We start from the raw sequence: 16412 nt of genomic DNA, 5'->3' as shown, positions 1-16412 counted from the left end.
GATGGAAGTATCTAAACCTTCTCTGGTAAGAGTTTTTATTCCTACCTGGACAAGGCCTATGTGGATGTATTTATAGTCCTTTTTCTTTATGTTTCTGGAGGGTTTTTGGATTCAGAAGATAGATTTCTTCAAAAGGCTTTGAAATTTGGATATCTCTTTCTTCAGTTTTGATAGTAAAATCTGTTTTGAAGATAGGAGACTTTGCAAACTCATAGATTTGCTTCTTTTGAATTTTGGGTATTTCCCAATCATCAATATGCTTTGTAAAATCTTCAATAGTGATTTTCTCACTATTTACTAATCCTTTTATCTTGAAGACTCAGAGGTAGAAGAGTTTGAAAAAAAAGACGATCTATAGAAAAGAGGTTCTAAATTCATTTTAAAATAAATCAAAGTAACTTTCTAAACAAACATGAACCAACCTACCAGTTTTATTGCCCTTAAATAAAAAACGGGTCTTACTACTGTGCATATATGAACAAGTTTGTTCAATAGAGATATGATGCAGTTTAAGATGATTCTAAAATCTCTTATACCAAACACCAATCTAAGAAACATAACCTAGTTTCCAGATAGGAAAGTAAAGCTCACGTTCAACAGGAAATCAACTTCTTCAAGATTTTCTGATGACAATTCTTCAATTTCGACCATAGATATTGGAAGGGTATCAAATATACCTTATGTTATTTATGCCCTTTGCAAAGAACCAACTTCATCACAAACATTACCGAGATTTTCAACATCAAATTTACCAAGCTCAAAACCCGCGCAAATGTTGATTGACTAAAGCAATGTGAACCACTCTGATCTGAAAGAAAGAAGATGATAGACTATCCCTCTTCACTCACATCCATCGCCGGATAACCCAAAATCTAGAAGCAAAAATCCACATGATTTCAAAAGATTATCAAATCAATAAAAAGCTTTTACATGAAGATTTCTATTCAAAGAAAAACCATTCCAAAAAACTTTAGTTTTTTAAGAATTTTCTACAAGAAAAAGATAGTATCCAAGAAAGATACTACCAATTTTGCATACAAAACAAGATCCAAATCACATTTTTGGATTGGTTTCAGATTTATTGTAAAGAAAAAGTATCTCTTATCCTTTCAAAGATAAACTCATTAGTCCTGTTATCGTTAGGAACAAAGCTCCAGAATGGAAGGTCGGAGAAAACTAAACCATCCAGTCTGAACATCCTCCCCTTAGGAAGATAATTATTCCTTATGGAGACAATGAAATTGAAGCCGCACCTTACAAATTAGTAGGAGAAGAGCTTGAGAAAAATGTCAAAAATATTGTTCAGCAAAATAATTTCTCAAACACCTATCTTAACAAAATAGTAAAACAGTTGGTTAGGATAGAAAGCCAAATTTAGAAACCTCCTACAATCTTAACATTTGTAATCCCCAACACTAGTCATCCAAGAGAAGTAAGTCAAACAGAAAAACTCAAAAACCCCGTCTTCAAATCTTACCAGATTTCAAAGCCTAGTCAAGACCAATTCCACAAGTAAACTGAGTTTGCTAGAGCAGTCAGGGAAAAGCTTAGCAAATTAACCACTTCCGAGTCTTCCAAAATCTAATACCTGATACTCCTCAAAGCAGTAGAAATATCGTGCTATAGATCAAGCCCAAAGCAATGAATCCAATGATTTAGAGCTTGAAACTGTCATTGAAAAACCCTCCCAAATTAGTAGATTGGGATGGCAAGGCCCTAGATTAACTTGGCATACTCCTAGGAATACTGCCCTGGATTTAGGTATAGAAAACAAAAATAATGTCCTTACCCAATCTAGGTTCAATGCTTCCTCCGTCTATGAATGGAATATAGATGGAATGTCTGAGTACAACATTCTTGGTCTCTTACAACAGATGACCATGGCAGCTAATGCCTATAAAACCCAAACCGGTACCTCTGATAGAGCTATAGCTGAGCTCCTTATAGTTGGATTTTCATGCCAGCTTAAAGGATGGTGGGATTACCATCTCACCTAAATACAACAGCTGCAAATCCTAAGTGCCATCCAAACCATAATAGAAGGGACCTCCATCTTAGATGAGCTAGAAAATCCTACTAAGGATGTTGTGTCAATCCTAATTCTTACAATTTCCCTCCATTTCATAGGAGACCTATCTCTTCTGAAAGATAAGAATGTTGAGCTTCTCAGCAATCTGACCTGCAAGAAACTTAGCAATTTCCAAGCTTATAAAGACACTTTCCTGACCAGAATAATGCTTAGGGAAGACTCAAACCAACCTTTCTGGAAAGAAAAGTTCTTAGCTGGTTTACCTAAAATACTAGGTGAAAGAGTTAGGAATACTATCAGGGAAGCTCATAATGGCCAGATCCCTTATGATTTCTATACCTATGGCAAATTAGTTAGCCTTACTCAGAAAGAAGAATTAAAAATTTGCCATGACCTTAAACTTCAAAAACAGCTCAAATGAGAAATGAAGAAAAATAGACAAGAACTACGTAGCTTTTGTAACCAGTTTAAGTATAATCCTATAGAACCTTCCCCCACCTGCAAAGAAAAATGCAAAGAAGATTTTTCTAAACCTTATAAGAAAAAACATTTTCACAAAAGTAGGAAGGTGCCAAAAAACAGAAAGAATTTCTACAAAAGACCATCCTCTTCAAATTTTCCAAAACAAAGTCCTAAAAAAGATTTTAGCAAAATTACTTGCTACAGATGTGGCAAAAAAGGACACACTTCAAAGTATTGTAAGTTGTCTAAAAAACTTAAGGAACTCCAAATAGAAGAAGAAATTTTGAGCAAGATTTCAGCTCTTCTAGTTGAAACCTCTGAATCAGAATTTTGTAATGAAGAGGAAGAGTTTCAAATTGATGAAATAAAACTTCATCCGAATATTTTGAATCAGAATTAGATGATATCCCAAAAAATATTAATATGCTCACTAGGCAAGAAGAAGCTCTTCTTGAAGTTGTCAAGCATATTAATGACCTTCAAATTCAAAAACAAGTTTTGAAAGAAATTCTCAAAACTGAAACCCTCATCCCTTCTTCTAGTAAGAACACCTATGATCTTACTATGATCTTGGAAAAAGGAAAAAATCAAAAGAGCCATCTTCCTACTATCCAAGAACTCCAAAAAGAAATTAAAACCATTAAAACAGAACTCAAAGAATTAAAAGAAAAATAGCAAAATGATTCTATTTTGCTCCAAAGCTTAATTCTTAAGCAAAATAGTGAATCTGATTCTGAAGAAGAAAATGATTTTCAAAATCTTGAGGTTTCTGAGGACGTCCCATAAAAGTTTATTAATATTCTAAAAGAAATAACCTTAAAAAAATATCTGATTCAGATAAAACTCATTTTTCCTGATGATTTCCAAATAGAAACTATATCAATTATGAGTAGTTCTAAAAAGATATCATCAAGAGACAAAAGAAAGACTCACCTCTGCTAACAATTCAAAAATTAGGATTGCGAGAAAAACTGAAGCTGCAATTCTAAACAAAAATATTGCTTTAAAAAATATTTTTATTCTTATAAAGGATTTACAATAAACTGTTATTTTGGGAACCCCTTTTATCAATTTGATTACCCCCTTCAAAGTAACTACTGATGGTATCATTTTCAAAGCTAAAGATACAAATGTTGTTTTTTTATAGAAAAACCCAAGAAAAGAAATTTTAATTTTATAAAAGCTCACTCAATTTATAATTTTGAGATAAATGCTTTAATTAAAGGAAAACAGACCTAGCTTTTCCATCTAAAACAAGATATAAATTTAAAAAGAATTCAAAACCAATTGCAAAATGATTTTGTCTAAAAAAGAATTTCTGATTTGCAAGAAAAATTGAAAAAGAAGTTTGTTCTGACCTTCCAAATGCTTTATGGAAAAGAAAACAGCATATGGTTGATTTACCATATGAAAAAGAATTTAGTGAAAAACAGATTCCTACCAAAGCCAAACCTATCCAAATAAATGAAACTTTAGAAAGACATTGTAGAATAGAAATCAAAGACTTAGAAAAGAGAGGCTTAATTATCAAATTAAGATCCCCCTGGTCGTGTGCAACCTTCTATGTCAACAAAAATAATGAAATAAAACCTAGGTTGGTAATTAACTACAAACCTTTAAATAAAGCTCTATAGTGGATTAGATATCCTACTCCGAACAAAAAGGATCTTCAAAAGCTTCATTATGCTTTTATCTTTTCAAAGTTTGATATGAAATTAGGATTTTGGCAAATCCAGATTCATCCTAAAGATCGATAGAAAACTGCTTTTACAGTTCCATTTGGCTAGTACGAATGGAATGTGATGCCTTTTGGATTAAAAAATGCTCCTTCTGAATTTCAAAAAATTATGAATGACATTTTTAATCCTTATTCAAAATTTTTCATTGTATACATCGATGATGTACTAATCTTTTCAAATTCTTTAGAATAACATTTCAAATACTTGGAAACATTTTTCTATGTTGTTAAGAAAAATGGTTTAATTGTTTCTAAATCCAAAGTATCATTATTCCAAATAAAAATTAGATTTCTTGGGCACTACATCTCCCGGGGAACTATCACCCAAATTGAGAGAACTCTAGCTTTTGCTTCAAAATTTTCAGATAAAATTTTAAAGAAAACTCAATTGCAAAGATTCCTCGGCAGTTTAAATTATGTCATGGATTTTTATCCAAATTTAAATTGTTTAGCAAAATCCCTCCATGATAGTTTAAAGAAGAATCCCCATGCATAGTCTGACGAGCATACAAAGATTGTTCAAAGCATCAAAAAATAAGTTTTTGAAATTCCATGTTTACATCTGGCTGATCCATCTGCATTCAAAATTGTTGAAACTAATGCATCGGATTTAGGTTATGGTGGAATTCTCAAATAAATTCATAACAAAAAAGAATGCATTGTCTAGTTTACTTCTGCACACTGGAATGATACTCAAAAGAATTATTCAACTATCAAAAAAGAAATTCTTTCAATAGTATTATACATTTCAAAATTTCAAATTGACCTTTTAAATCAAAATTTTCTTTTAAGGATTGATTGTAAATCTGCAAAAGAAGTGTTCCAAAAAGATGTACAAAATATAGCTTCAAAACAGATTTTTGCCAAATGGCAAGCCATTCTTTCCATTTTTTATTTTGAAATCGAATACATAAGAGGAGATTCGAATTCAATACCAGGCTTTCTAACCAAAGAGTTCCTTCAAAAGCAGGAGTGACAATGTGGAGAAAAACAAGAGCAAAAGATAAAGAAGAAAAGTCAACAGCAAATACAAAAGCTGTTCAAAGCCCAAAAAAGGAGATTTTTCCCTCCTCTTCAAAGCCTATCAGAACCTGGGTTGAGATCATCCAGGAAGAAATAGACAAAAGCAAAGTAGACCCAGCTCAAAAGCAATTCCAAATACAGGAGTGGCTTGCACAACAAACTCCCGAGTTTTTAAAGATGGTAGAATAATATACAAAGATAAATTCTGTGGTTGAAGTTCAGCCAGAGATTTCTCCAAAGTCATCTTCTTCTTTGAACAAAGGTAAAGGTATACTCTCTATCCCTGTTTCAAAATCAGAGATAATAGTTTTTTCTCAAAACCTATCTCAAAACTCTCAAAGCATTTCAAAGCCTAATTCACAAGAAATAGCTTTGTCTCAAACAAAACTTTTCAAAACTAATGAAAATATAGAAAAGTAAAATTTTCAAAGCATTTTAACTGTCGAGGAAGGATTCTGTACAGAAAGCCCCTCAAAATTAGTTTCAAAAGTTTTCCCTCCAGGATGGTACTTTAAACCTTAGAATAAAATAAAACCCCAATCTTATTACCAGTCTATCCTAGAGGTAACTGGTTCTGCAAAATTCAAACACTTCAAAAAGCACAAAGACCACAAAGACCCAGCTTATTCCACATGCACCATCCAAAGAATCCTTCACCCTTCTGATTGGGGAATGGATTTACACTCGTCAAGATCTTTTCCGACCTCCCTCCAAAACACCTCCCCCTCAAACCTCAATACAACCTTTAACTACTAGGATTACCAGCAAGCCTGGTTTAATACATTTCTCTTACAAAATGAAGGACAGAGCCATTCTTGGCTTTTCTACTTCGACATAAGTACAATTTAAACTTCCAAAATCCCATTTTGGTTTAAACAATGGTGGAATTATTATGGTAACGTTATAGAAACCATAATACCAGAGGTTCTCCCTTTGTGTAATCTATTCAAAGCCCACTACAAACCCCACAAAATAGAAAGACGATTTTCTCCCTTGCTTTTATTTTGTTCAAACTTCTTCCTCCTATGGATATGTGTATGGTATTTTCATTTCAACCAAGCAGCAGATGGAGAAATCATTCTTACTCGAAGATTCAAATTTAAATGGTGGGACAAATTCAACCACTAAGAAAAACTATCTCCAAAGATGGTATAAAGTTTTCTTACAAAAATAGAGAAGCAAAGCCTACACACACAGCAGTACTCAAACAAAAGAAGACTTCCTATAATTAATCAAACAGTTGTCAGAAACTGCCTCTTCAAAAGGAAAATCTAAAGCTTCATCTTCCTCTTCCAGCACCAGCTCAACAACAATTGACTTAGATGGTGATTCGAATGAAGATGACTGTTTTGGGATATTTAAGCCCATCAAATGATATCCTTGTAAGCCATTGGGTTGAAAACCAGAAATGCCAGCCCATGTTAATTTTCTGCAATGGGCCAAAAACCCAATAAAAAAAAGTCTTTTCAAAAGAGAAAAAAGACGAAAGACTCTGCACCATTACTTTTATAAAGAAAATGTTAAAGACTCCATAATAAAGAAGCATGGCAGACAATTCCTGCTTCTTTTCAGAAAAGTCATGGAGCCTCCTCATTCCATTATCGAAAGCATCCAAAGAAAGAATTATTGAGGCCAAAGGCTAAAAATCTCTATTAATAGAGGAGCTATCAAAGAAGAAGGCAGACTGAAAAAAAATCATAAGAAACTCTTGTATTCTTCAAGTTCTACTAATAGAAATATAGTGAGAAAAGAGTGATAGTGAGAAAAAGAGATAGAAAACCCTTCCTCTTGTATTCTACTACTCTTGTAAGTTATATTTCTTTGTTTAAAGCTTTCATTTCAAAGTGTGTATATTTGTTTATTAATAAGAATTTGTTATTTTCATTCTATATTATTGTGCATATTTTATAGCAAGTGTATGCTCTGTGCTTGCCTCGTCTGAGGATCCTGCACATCAAAAGCTTGTTATTGTCTCCCCTTGGTATCAGAGCCTACATCGTTCCTAGGAAGAGAAGGTTATTTACATATAAGAGATTTTAAAAGATGGTGGGATTACCATCTCACCCAAACACAGCAGCTGCAAATCCTAAGTGTTGAAAATCTCGGTAATGTTTATGATGAAGTTGGTTCTTTGTAAGGGGCATAAATAACAGAAGGTATATTTGATACCCTTCCAATACTAGAAGAAGTTGATTTCCTGTTGAATGTGAGCTTTACTTTCCCATCTAAAAACTGGGTTATATTTCTGAGATTGGTATTTGGTTCTGTCTGCTTTGGTGATTCAGGTTGGGTTGCTCCTTCAAGGATCTATTCTTCTGGAAGAGTGATATCTTTCCATTGAATAGTTTTTGGAATTATTGTGTTGGCTTTAGAAAGGTCTGTTTGGAAGAATAAGGTTTTTTCTTTTGGTGAGTGAAGTTTGTGTTTCGAACCAAAAGCAGAAATCATGGCTTTGTAATGTATTTTGAAAATCAAAGCTATCAGAATAGATCCTTCAAGAATTTTATAATTATGCGTTTTAATTTAGAGAACAATAGTCTTTAAAACATTTTTGTCATTTAAAAAAATTGTAATATTTGGAAAACAATTGAAACTAATAGGTCCTAAGGCTTGACTCGACAGTACCTAATAAAGAATCATAAAAATTTGTAAACCTAGCGTCTTTAAGAACTGTTAAGATGGAAGTATCTAAACCTTCTCTGGTAAGGGGTTTTATTCCTACCTGGACAAGGCCTATGTGGATGTATTTTAAGTCTTTTTCTTTATGTTTCTGAAGGATTTTTGGATTCAGAAGATAGATTTCTTCAAAAGGCTTTGAAATTTGGATATCTCTTTCTTCAATTTTGATAGTAAAATCTGTTTTGAAGATAGGAAACTTTGAAACTCATAGATTTGCTTCTTTTGAGGGATATCATCTAATTTTGATTCTAAAATCTCTTGTATGTAAATAACCTTCTCTTCCTAGGAACCTTGTAGGCTCTGATACCAAGGGGAGACAATAACAAGCTTTTGATGTGCAGGATCCTCAGACGAGGCAAGCACATAGCATATACACTTATTATAGACAAAGGGGAGATAATAACAAGTTTTTGATGTGCAGGATCCTCAGACGAGGCAAGCATAGAGCATACACTTGCTATAAAATATGCACAACAATGTAGAATGAAAATAATAAATTCTTATTAATAAACAAATATACAAACTTTGAAATGAAAGCTTTAAATAAAGAAATATAACTTATAAGAGTAGTAGAATACAAGAGGAAGAGTTTTCTCTCTCTTTTTCTCACTACTCTCTTCTCACTATATTTCTATTGGTAAAACTTGAAGAATACAAAAGTTTCTTCTGATTTTTTCCCAGTCTCCCTTCTTCTTTGGTAGCTCCTCTATTTATAGAGGTTTTCAGCCTTTGGCCTCAATAATTCTTTTTTTGGATGCTTTCGATAATGGAATGAAGGGGCTCCATGACTTTTCTGAAAAGAAGCAGAAATTGTCTGCCATGCTTCATTATTGTGGAGTCTTTAGCATTTTCTTTAAAAAAGTAATGGTGCAGAGTCTTTTGTCTTTTGTCTTTTTTTTTTAAAAAAAGACTTTTTTTTATTAGATTTTTGGCCCATTGCAGAAAATTAACATGGGCTGTCATTTCTAGTTTTCAACTTAATGGCTTTACAAGGATATCATTTGATGGGCTTAAATATCTCAAAACAGTCATCTTCATTCGAGTTACCATCTAAGTCAATTGCTACTGAGCTGGTGCTGGAAGAGGAAGATGAAACTTTAGATTTTCCTTTTGAAGGGGCGGTTTCTGACAACTGTTTGATCAATTGTAGGAAGTCTTCTTCTGTTTGAGCCGCCGCTAGCTTTGGAAGAATAAAAGACTTCTGTGCCAGGAAGGTAGTTTACTTTTTTGTAGCTGGCACCGCTAGCTTTGGAAGAATAAAAGACTTCTGTGCCAGGAAGGTAGTTTACTTTTTTGTAGCTGGCAAGAAGCTATTTTTTGTAAGAAAACTTTATAAGTCTTTGATTGCAAACTCATCACTAAGATGGAGAATGACTTTATGTAATAAAGTCTCATCCACTTGCTGTGAGGACGATGTCAGTAAAAGAATAGCTGCTCCTTGCACATAATGAGAGTGAAGAGACTTACAACTTTGTGCATAATGTCGTTACATAGGGCGAACGAGTTATTGGCTTAACAGTTGTAATAGATTTGATGACTGAATCTCCACAATTTATGCAATGAAATTGGCCAAATTGAACGAGAATCCTATTGCCTTCTAAAGATTTAATTCTATCAACAGATTCATTCTTTGCTTAATTATTCCAACTCAATTATATATTATTTTAATCAATATTCAATTAATAATAACTATAAATAAATTTATCTATTAAAGATTCTAAATATCCCTATCGTAATTTGTATAATATATATATAAATTAATATGACAGAGCATGAGCATGAGAATTATGGGTAACTTGTGCAATTATTGTGCTAGAATACTCAAATATAATACTGAAACCATCAAACAGAACAAACAATTTGAATGCTAGCTACATTTAAAATCAATTTGTCCTAAATAATAATGAACATAGAGAGATGCACCTTAACTATAACTAAAATTACTTTAAAAATGGCTATTTTTTGTGCAAATGATTTGTGGTAAGTAGCTATTTTAAAGGAGGAAATCTCTGTCTACACACTAATTTAAAAGAAAAAAAAAAAAACAAAAAGAAATAATTAGAAACGCAAACTTCTCTTACATGATTCAAGTGGGAGTTGAGGTGGCTGCAGGTAAATGCAATAACATCCCATTTCTTTGACAATCTCTTCAATCAAGTCCCTGCATATATGATCTTGCAAAGTCAAGCCTATTCTCCCAATTTCTCTCCTCTCCCCCCATGCAATATCCCTGCAGACCTCATTTACACTTTCTATCATGGCCTTGCTTGTCCATAATGGCAATGCTAAGTGTTCATAATTCCTTTCTGCTGAAACTGTTTCACTCTTGATTCTGTCCAAGACACTTATGTTGATGGTATCCTCTTCTCCTGGCTTCTTTTTCCGTTGCAATACCGGCGGTCGTCCTGTAGCAGAACATTGTACATGAATGAATATGTAAGCCCGATAGTAAAAAGAAAGCAAAATATTTTTTTATATTGATAATTTTGCAAAATCCTTTTTAATTCGGTAAAATTAATCAGATTTTACAATTTATAACAGTTGTAGTAATTTTTGTACTATAGTTAAAATTAAGTAACATGGTAGATTATCCGTCCCTCGTATTTAATCCTTGTTTGTATTACTATATCATTTGATTTTAGCTAAATTTATTTTTGCTAAGGGACTAAAATTTTAAATTAGCTAAACCAGCTACAAAATTGTAAAAAATCGAGCTAGGTTTGCAGAAGTTTAAAAGAATCGGGAAGAATTATAAAATCAAAGTATTTGCAGATTTTTGAATGAGAAATAAGTTACTAAGAACATTATTTTTTGACACAATTGTGAATTCTTCTCTGAATAAATTGCATTGCTATTCGACTGAGCAATTGATATAAATAATTTATTAGAATTAAAATAAAATAATCTAATAGAGAAATAAATTATTAGCTTTTTTTTTTATTTAATAATCTAAAATAATTTAGAATATACATTAAGACTATTGTTGGTGGTAAAATATTATCTTACAATTTTATACTTAAAATTTAAAATCAGATTAAAATTTTAATTTAAACCGGAAGAAATTTTAGTATTTATATAGAATATATATTATAGCCAATTGATATCAAAATTCTACGGCCATTATTACTGATAAATTCTTTTTGGAAAAAGTAACATTCTGCATGAGCAAAAAGCAGATAATAAAACATAAAAAATTTAATAAAGGGCAGAGAAAAAGAAAGAAGAAAAAAGAAAAAGGGTCATTAGCTGCAAGTATGTTATGGGGCATTGGATTTATCTTTTCCTTTTAAAAAAGAAATATTTTGTTTTATTTTGATTTTTATTTATTTAAAGGTGAGTATGGTAATAGTGTTGATTGACAAAATGGGGGGACCCAAATCGGTTAGAAATGGGGCCAAGCAAAGCCATAAAGTTGGGTATTCTTTTCTTATGTAATTATTGTCTAATGGGTAAATGTTTATTTGTCATTTGACTCTGTCATCCTAAATGCCAATTCAATAGTTTAACTTGGAGCCAGTGGTCCTCCCAGACCTCACCACATCACACCAGGTTTTCCTTTTTAGAAAAGAGGAAATAATAAAAAAAAAAGTGTAATTATCTTCAATTCTAAGCTAATTCTGATTGATGTAAAAAAAAAAAAAAAAAGGAAAGGAAAAAGAGAAAAGGAAAAGCAAGCATATAAATATTTCTCTCATTATAGTTTTTGAAACAGCAAGCTGTCAGTCAATTCTATTCATATTTTGGGGGGCACATGCCACTAATTGTGTCTCCCATTGTAACAGTGTACATACATAATGGTGTCTCAACTCAATGTAAAGCGGCTATCATTGTCACTTGGAATCCTAAACAACGGTCTTTGCACCTTACTTTCTATTTCCTAATGAACTCTTTTACATGTCTCAGAAAAAAAGACTTTAATCCTATTTTTCATTTTCCATGTTTTAGTACTGATTTTTATGTGCTATAAAAGAAATTTACATTAAGAATTAACAGAAAGAGTAATTTTAATCGTAAAAATACATATTTAAATATTTAAATATTAATATATAGTCATTTTAATTTTTATTATATACTATTTTACAGTCTATTAAATTTTTTATTTAATTTAATAAATATTTAAATTTTATTTTATAATAATTTTAAAATATTTATATATAATACAGATGGATGTGTGGAGAAAAATTACACACTAAAATTTATTTAAATATTATAAAATATAAATTAAAATTTTTATCGAATTAAATTAAAAATTAAAAAATTAAAAAAATTAAATTTAAGTATTTAAATATATGTTTAGCTAATTTTAATCTATATTAGTTATATATTCAGTAATAAAAAAATTAATTTATATTTTACAATTAAATGAATGACTATTTAAAAATATTAACTATCACCTATCTAGTAGACAGAGGGAAAAGTATATTCCTAGTTCTATAATGGAAGAGTATTTTTGCCTACATGAAATATGCCTAAAACGAACAAAACTGAGCATTGAATACTATTTGTACTTTTCTAACAAGAGAATTTTGTCTGTGTTTGTTTCCAATTTGGCCATCAGTATCTCCCATGCATGCATTTATACTAGCTAACAGATGAGTTCAGGGCTAAAGACAAACGCAATTAATAAAAATAATAATAATTTAATTAGATGGCACAAAACAAATTAAACTTACCATTTGGTGTAGTAGTGAAAGGTTTCGAGTAACCGCAGAAAGCCGAACGAGTGAACTCGTCAAAAACTGTCACAGCCACAGGACTCGCCTCTAACTCGCCTCTTTTCTCTGTTGCACTGGTGTAATATACTTCAATCTTATTCTCATTGTCATTGTCATTGTCATTATCAGTGCCGTTATCTCCTGCACTCTTCACCACCTCAATCATCTTCTTCAAAGCCTTCAAATCCTCGTCGCATTTCTCCAACGCTCCTAACAGTCTCCTTCTCTTCTCCGCCACTGCTGATTCCGCTGCTATTGGAATCTCACTCAGTCCCATCAGCCTTGCTACCAGCGCAGGCCCAGTACGGATGTTCTTCTCTGATGAAACTCTCATCTCTGGTGGAAGCGTTGGGCTTCTCGGCACGACAACGTTGCACGATAATTTTGGGTTCTTAGTGCTAATTTCTTGCGGTGGAGAAGAAAAGGAAGGCGGCTGGGAGTTAGGTGAAGAGTTGGCAACATTGGCATTCTTTTCATGCTTTCTCCCTGAAAAATTGTACACAACTTTGGAGGATAAGTTCAAACGCTTGGAGCCCTGTTTGTTTCTAACAAAAAACAAAAATCAAAGAGTTCCCCTTGATTGAAAACAAAACCAGATACCGGAAGTGAGAAATCTGCGGCGATTATGATATTTGCAGACGAGCTGAAAAATGCCAGACATGCAGCCAATGTTCTTTGCGCGAGCGTTTTCTGATGCCGGAGAGATTTCCCGGCGGGATGATGATGAAAGTGTAGGATCTTGCCGGTTCATCTTTTTCTCTTTCTAGTCTCTAGTCGTTGTCCGCCTTCTGTGTCAAAAGAGAAAAAAAAAAAGAGATGGAGATTTTATTGTATGTGATAAATTACAAGCAAAAGAGAAAGGAAAAAAGAAAATGGAATATTAATGAGAAACTTGGTTTTAGAGCATATAAGAAAATTGGGTGACAGAAAAAAAAATCAAGAAAATGATTAAAGACATGCACGTGGATTTTCCTTTGTTTTTAAAAAGAAACCGGACCTCTTAGTTGGTGGATGTGTTAGGCCAATGGTGTATGCCTACATCGCACTAAAACTTCAAAATGCTTTATATTTTTGTGTCCGATATTCTTCGTACACTAAAATTTTTAAAAATTATCGGAAATATTTAAGATGTATAATTTACTAATTTACTTTTTATATTTTTATTTATGTTTGAAAACTTTAAAAAATAATTCTATTTTATATTTAATTAAATTTCCTATATTGAAAAGGATTTTCAACTTTTTTATTTATTTATCTTCCTATTTAGTTATAAAAAATTTCTATTTAATTGGATTTTTTACTCTACGAAGAATTTTTAGTTTTTTTTCCATTTTTAGAAGATTCTCAGCTTTTATATTTATATTCTTTTAATAATTATTACTTATTAAAAATTTAATTAAAATATTATTATGTATATCATAAATGTTTTTTTAGTGTTTTATTTTCTGACTTATTAAAAAAATTTATGTTTCCATATTGTATCATGATTACAAATTTATTCCAAGGTAAATAGTTGAATGATCACAAGACATATTTTTATTTAATTTTAATTTGTATTATGAATATTAAAAAAATCTTACTAACTAAATTATAATTTTTTGAATTTTCTTTTGAATCCATCATATAATAAATTAATTATAATAATTTGAATAATCATCCTAGGCACAAGAGATTCCCCATCCGAAGAAACAAAGAAAGAAGCTGTCTTGGACAGATTTCTGATGCTTTGGTAGGGGATGCCAAGCACAAATGGCACCCAAAGGATTAATGAAGGTTTTATGCTGGAACAGTCGGGGTGCGGGGAGCTCCCCCGACTGTCCATATCCTAAAGAGAATTAACACTTCTCATTCCCCAGATGTTTTATGTTCACTTGAGACTAAAAGTTGTAGTAGCTTTGTTAAAAAGAGAGTGAGTTCTTGTGGTTTTTCTGTTGCCTTTGTTGGAGAACCCGTAGGCTGTAGTGGGGGTTTATGTGTTGCCTGTAAACCCACTATTATTTTCAATATCTGATTATTATTATTATATCAATGGTACTATTTGTGACTACTGTATTGATTAAACTTGGGATTTACTTATGGTGCATCTAAGTAGTGAATGTAATGTGAGAGCCGAGCAATGTGATTTTCTTATATACTACTGCCCAAACTCTCTAATACCGTTCTCATGGGCGGTGATTTCAACCTCCTTGATACACACGAGAGAAGTGGAGATCTCTTGTACGAGTGGTTAAGAATGTGTGAGTTTTGATCTTTCTTGGAAGCATTGGAGTTTTCAAACTTAAGGTTTACTAGGCCTCATTTCACATGGACAAACCGAAGGCAAGGGGAGGATATCGTTGAAAAAGGACTGGATCATTTTGTATGTTCAAAGCAATGGTCAAATCTCTTTCCAAGTCCAATGGTTTGGTTCAGATCACCGATCTATATTACTGGTCACAGATATTATGTTGCCTCAAAGGAATAGACTATTCTTCTTTGACTCAAGATGGGTGGAGGATTCGACATCTCACGAAGTTATCGTTTCCGCTTGGCAGTCCGCTTTCCTAGGATCGTTGATGTTTCAATGTCCACAAAAGATTGAAGGAGTGCCGGTTCTAATTGATCTTATGGAGTAGAAGACTAATACGAATGCCAGAAGGAAGATGGCAGAAACTGAATCGGAACTTAAGCAAGTGAAAGACCACCATCCCTCATGGAGCAAAAATGAAGTCCTATGCCTTGAATTTCTCCTAGCAAAAAGGAAGTGCTTCGAGAAGAATCTTTTGGGTGCAAAAAGCAAGAGTAAACTGGTTACAAATGGGTGATAATAATACAAGTTATTTCCAGGAATTAAAGCGATGAAGAAATAAAATCTGATCCAGGGGCAGCATAAGAGTTCGGGAATTGGAAAATGGGTGATAAGTTTCTTTTTGACGTGACTGATAAGTATTTAGATCCATTTAGACTTCTTCAATTGTACGAGTTGATGACCCGATCCCCTCATTGGTGCATACACGAGATACGGCTCAAATGAATCAAATGCTCATAAAAGAGGTCACCCAGGCAGAAGTTAAAAGAGCAGTTTTCTTAATCAATCCTGAGTCACAAGCCAATTCTTCCAATTATATATACGAGCCCACAATGCGGGAGGAGGTGGGAAAAGCAGCTCTATGCTTCTTTCAGACCGAGAGATTATTGAAAAGTTTCAACCATACGGTCATCTTTTTAATTCCAAAAGTGCCAAATCCTGAAGAGATGCCTGAGTTACGCCTTACAAGTTTGTGCTCTGTCTTTTACAAGACAATTTCCAAAATTCTAACTTCTCAATTCTAGGGTGTGATTCAATAAATTATTGTCGAGACCCAAGAGTCTTTCATTAAAAGACGACTAGTTTCAAACAACATTTTGATTGCTCATGTGCTCATACATAACCTGAAGAATAGAACATGAAGCTTTTATGGCGGTCAAATTAGACGTGAGCAAGACATATGAGCAGTTAAGCAGGATTTTCTCCGAAAAATGATGGAAAAATAAGGGTTTTGCTAATGGTGGATATCATCGATCATGGAATGTGTGTCTTCTGTAACATATTTAATGAGATGTAACAGAGAACAAAAGGCTACATCACCCATCACGGGGCCTGAGGCAAGGTGACCCCCTTTCCCTTTACTTTCATTATCCGTCCAGAAGGTTTATCCTTTCTTTTTCACCAAGCTGAGCAGGATGGTAGCATTTCTGGAGTTAAAACTGCCTAAGGTAGTCCGAAGAAGATCTCACATTTGTTGTT

General features: G+C 32.7%; 1 protein-coding gene across 1 annotated transcript; it reads right to left on the bottom strand.

The window, feature by feature from the left end:
* Positions 1-9849: 9849 nt before the first annotated feature.
* On the bottom strand, positions 9850-13567 carry LOC8275203. The gene is made up of 3 exons (XM_002523639.4): positions 13247-13567; positions 12605-13132; positions 9850-10336 (listed from the first exon to the last, which is right to left on the bottom strand). The coding sequence occupies exons 1-3, from the start codon at positions 13395-13397 to the stop codon at positions 9990-9992; spliced, it is 1026 nt and encodes a 341-aa protein (XP_002523685.1). The 5' UTR covers positions 13398-13567; the 3' UTR covers positions 9850-9989.
* Positions 13568-16412: the final 2845 nt, after the last annotated feature.

Source organism: Ricinus communis, chromosome 10 (genome assembly GCF_019578655.1).
Source record: "Ricinus communis isolate WT05 ecotype wild-type chromosome 10, ASM1957865v1, whole genome shotgun sequence".
In the NCBI taxonomy this organism is placed as follows: Eukaryota; Viridiplantae; Streptophyta; class Magnoliopsida; order Malpighiales; family Euphorbiaceae; genus Ricinus; species Ricinus communis.
This window is presented reverse-complemented; position numbering and strand designations above follow the sequence as displayed.

What these genes read in the sequence shown, in the direction of transcription:
- LOC8275203 (XM_002523639.4), bottom strand. Translation starts at nt 13,397, where the DNA reads ATGAACCGGCAAGATCCTACACTTTCATCATCATCCCGCCGGGAAATC. An exon ending in CCGCAGATTTCTCACTTCCG is followed by an intron (nt 13,133 to 13,246) that starts GTATCTGGTTTT and finishes ACAATTTTTCAG; the next exon opens with GGAGAAAGCATGAAAAGAAT. An exon ending in TTTCACTACTACACCAAATG is followed by an intron (nt 10,337 to 12,604) that starts GTAAGTTTAATT and finishes GTTCTGCTACAG; the next exon opens with GACGACCGCCGGTATTGCAA.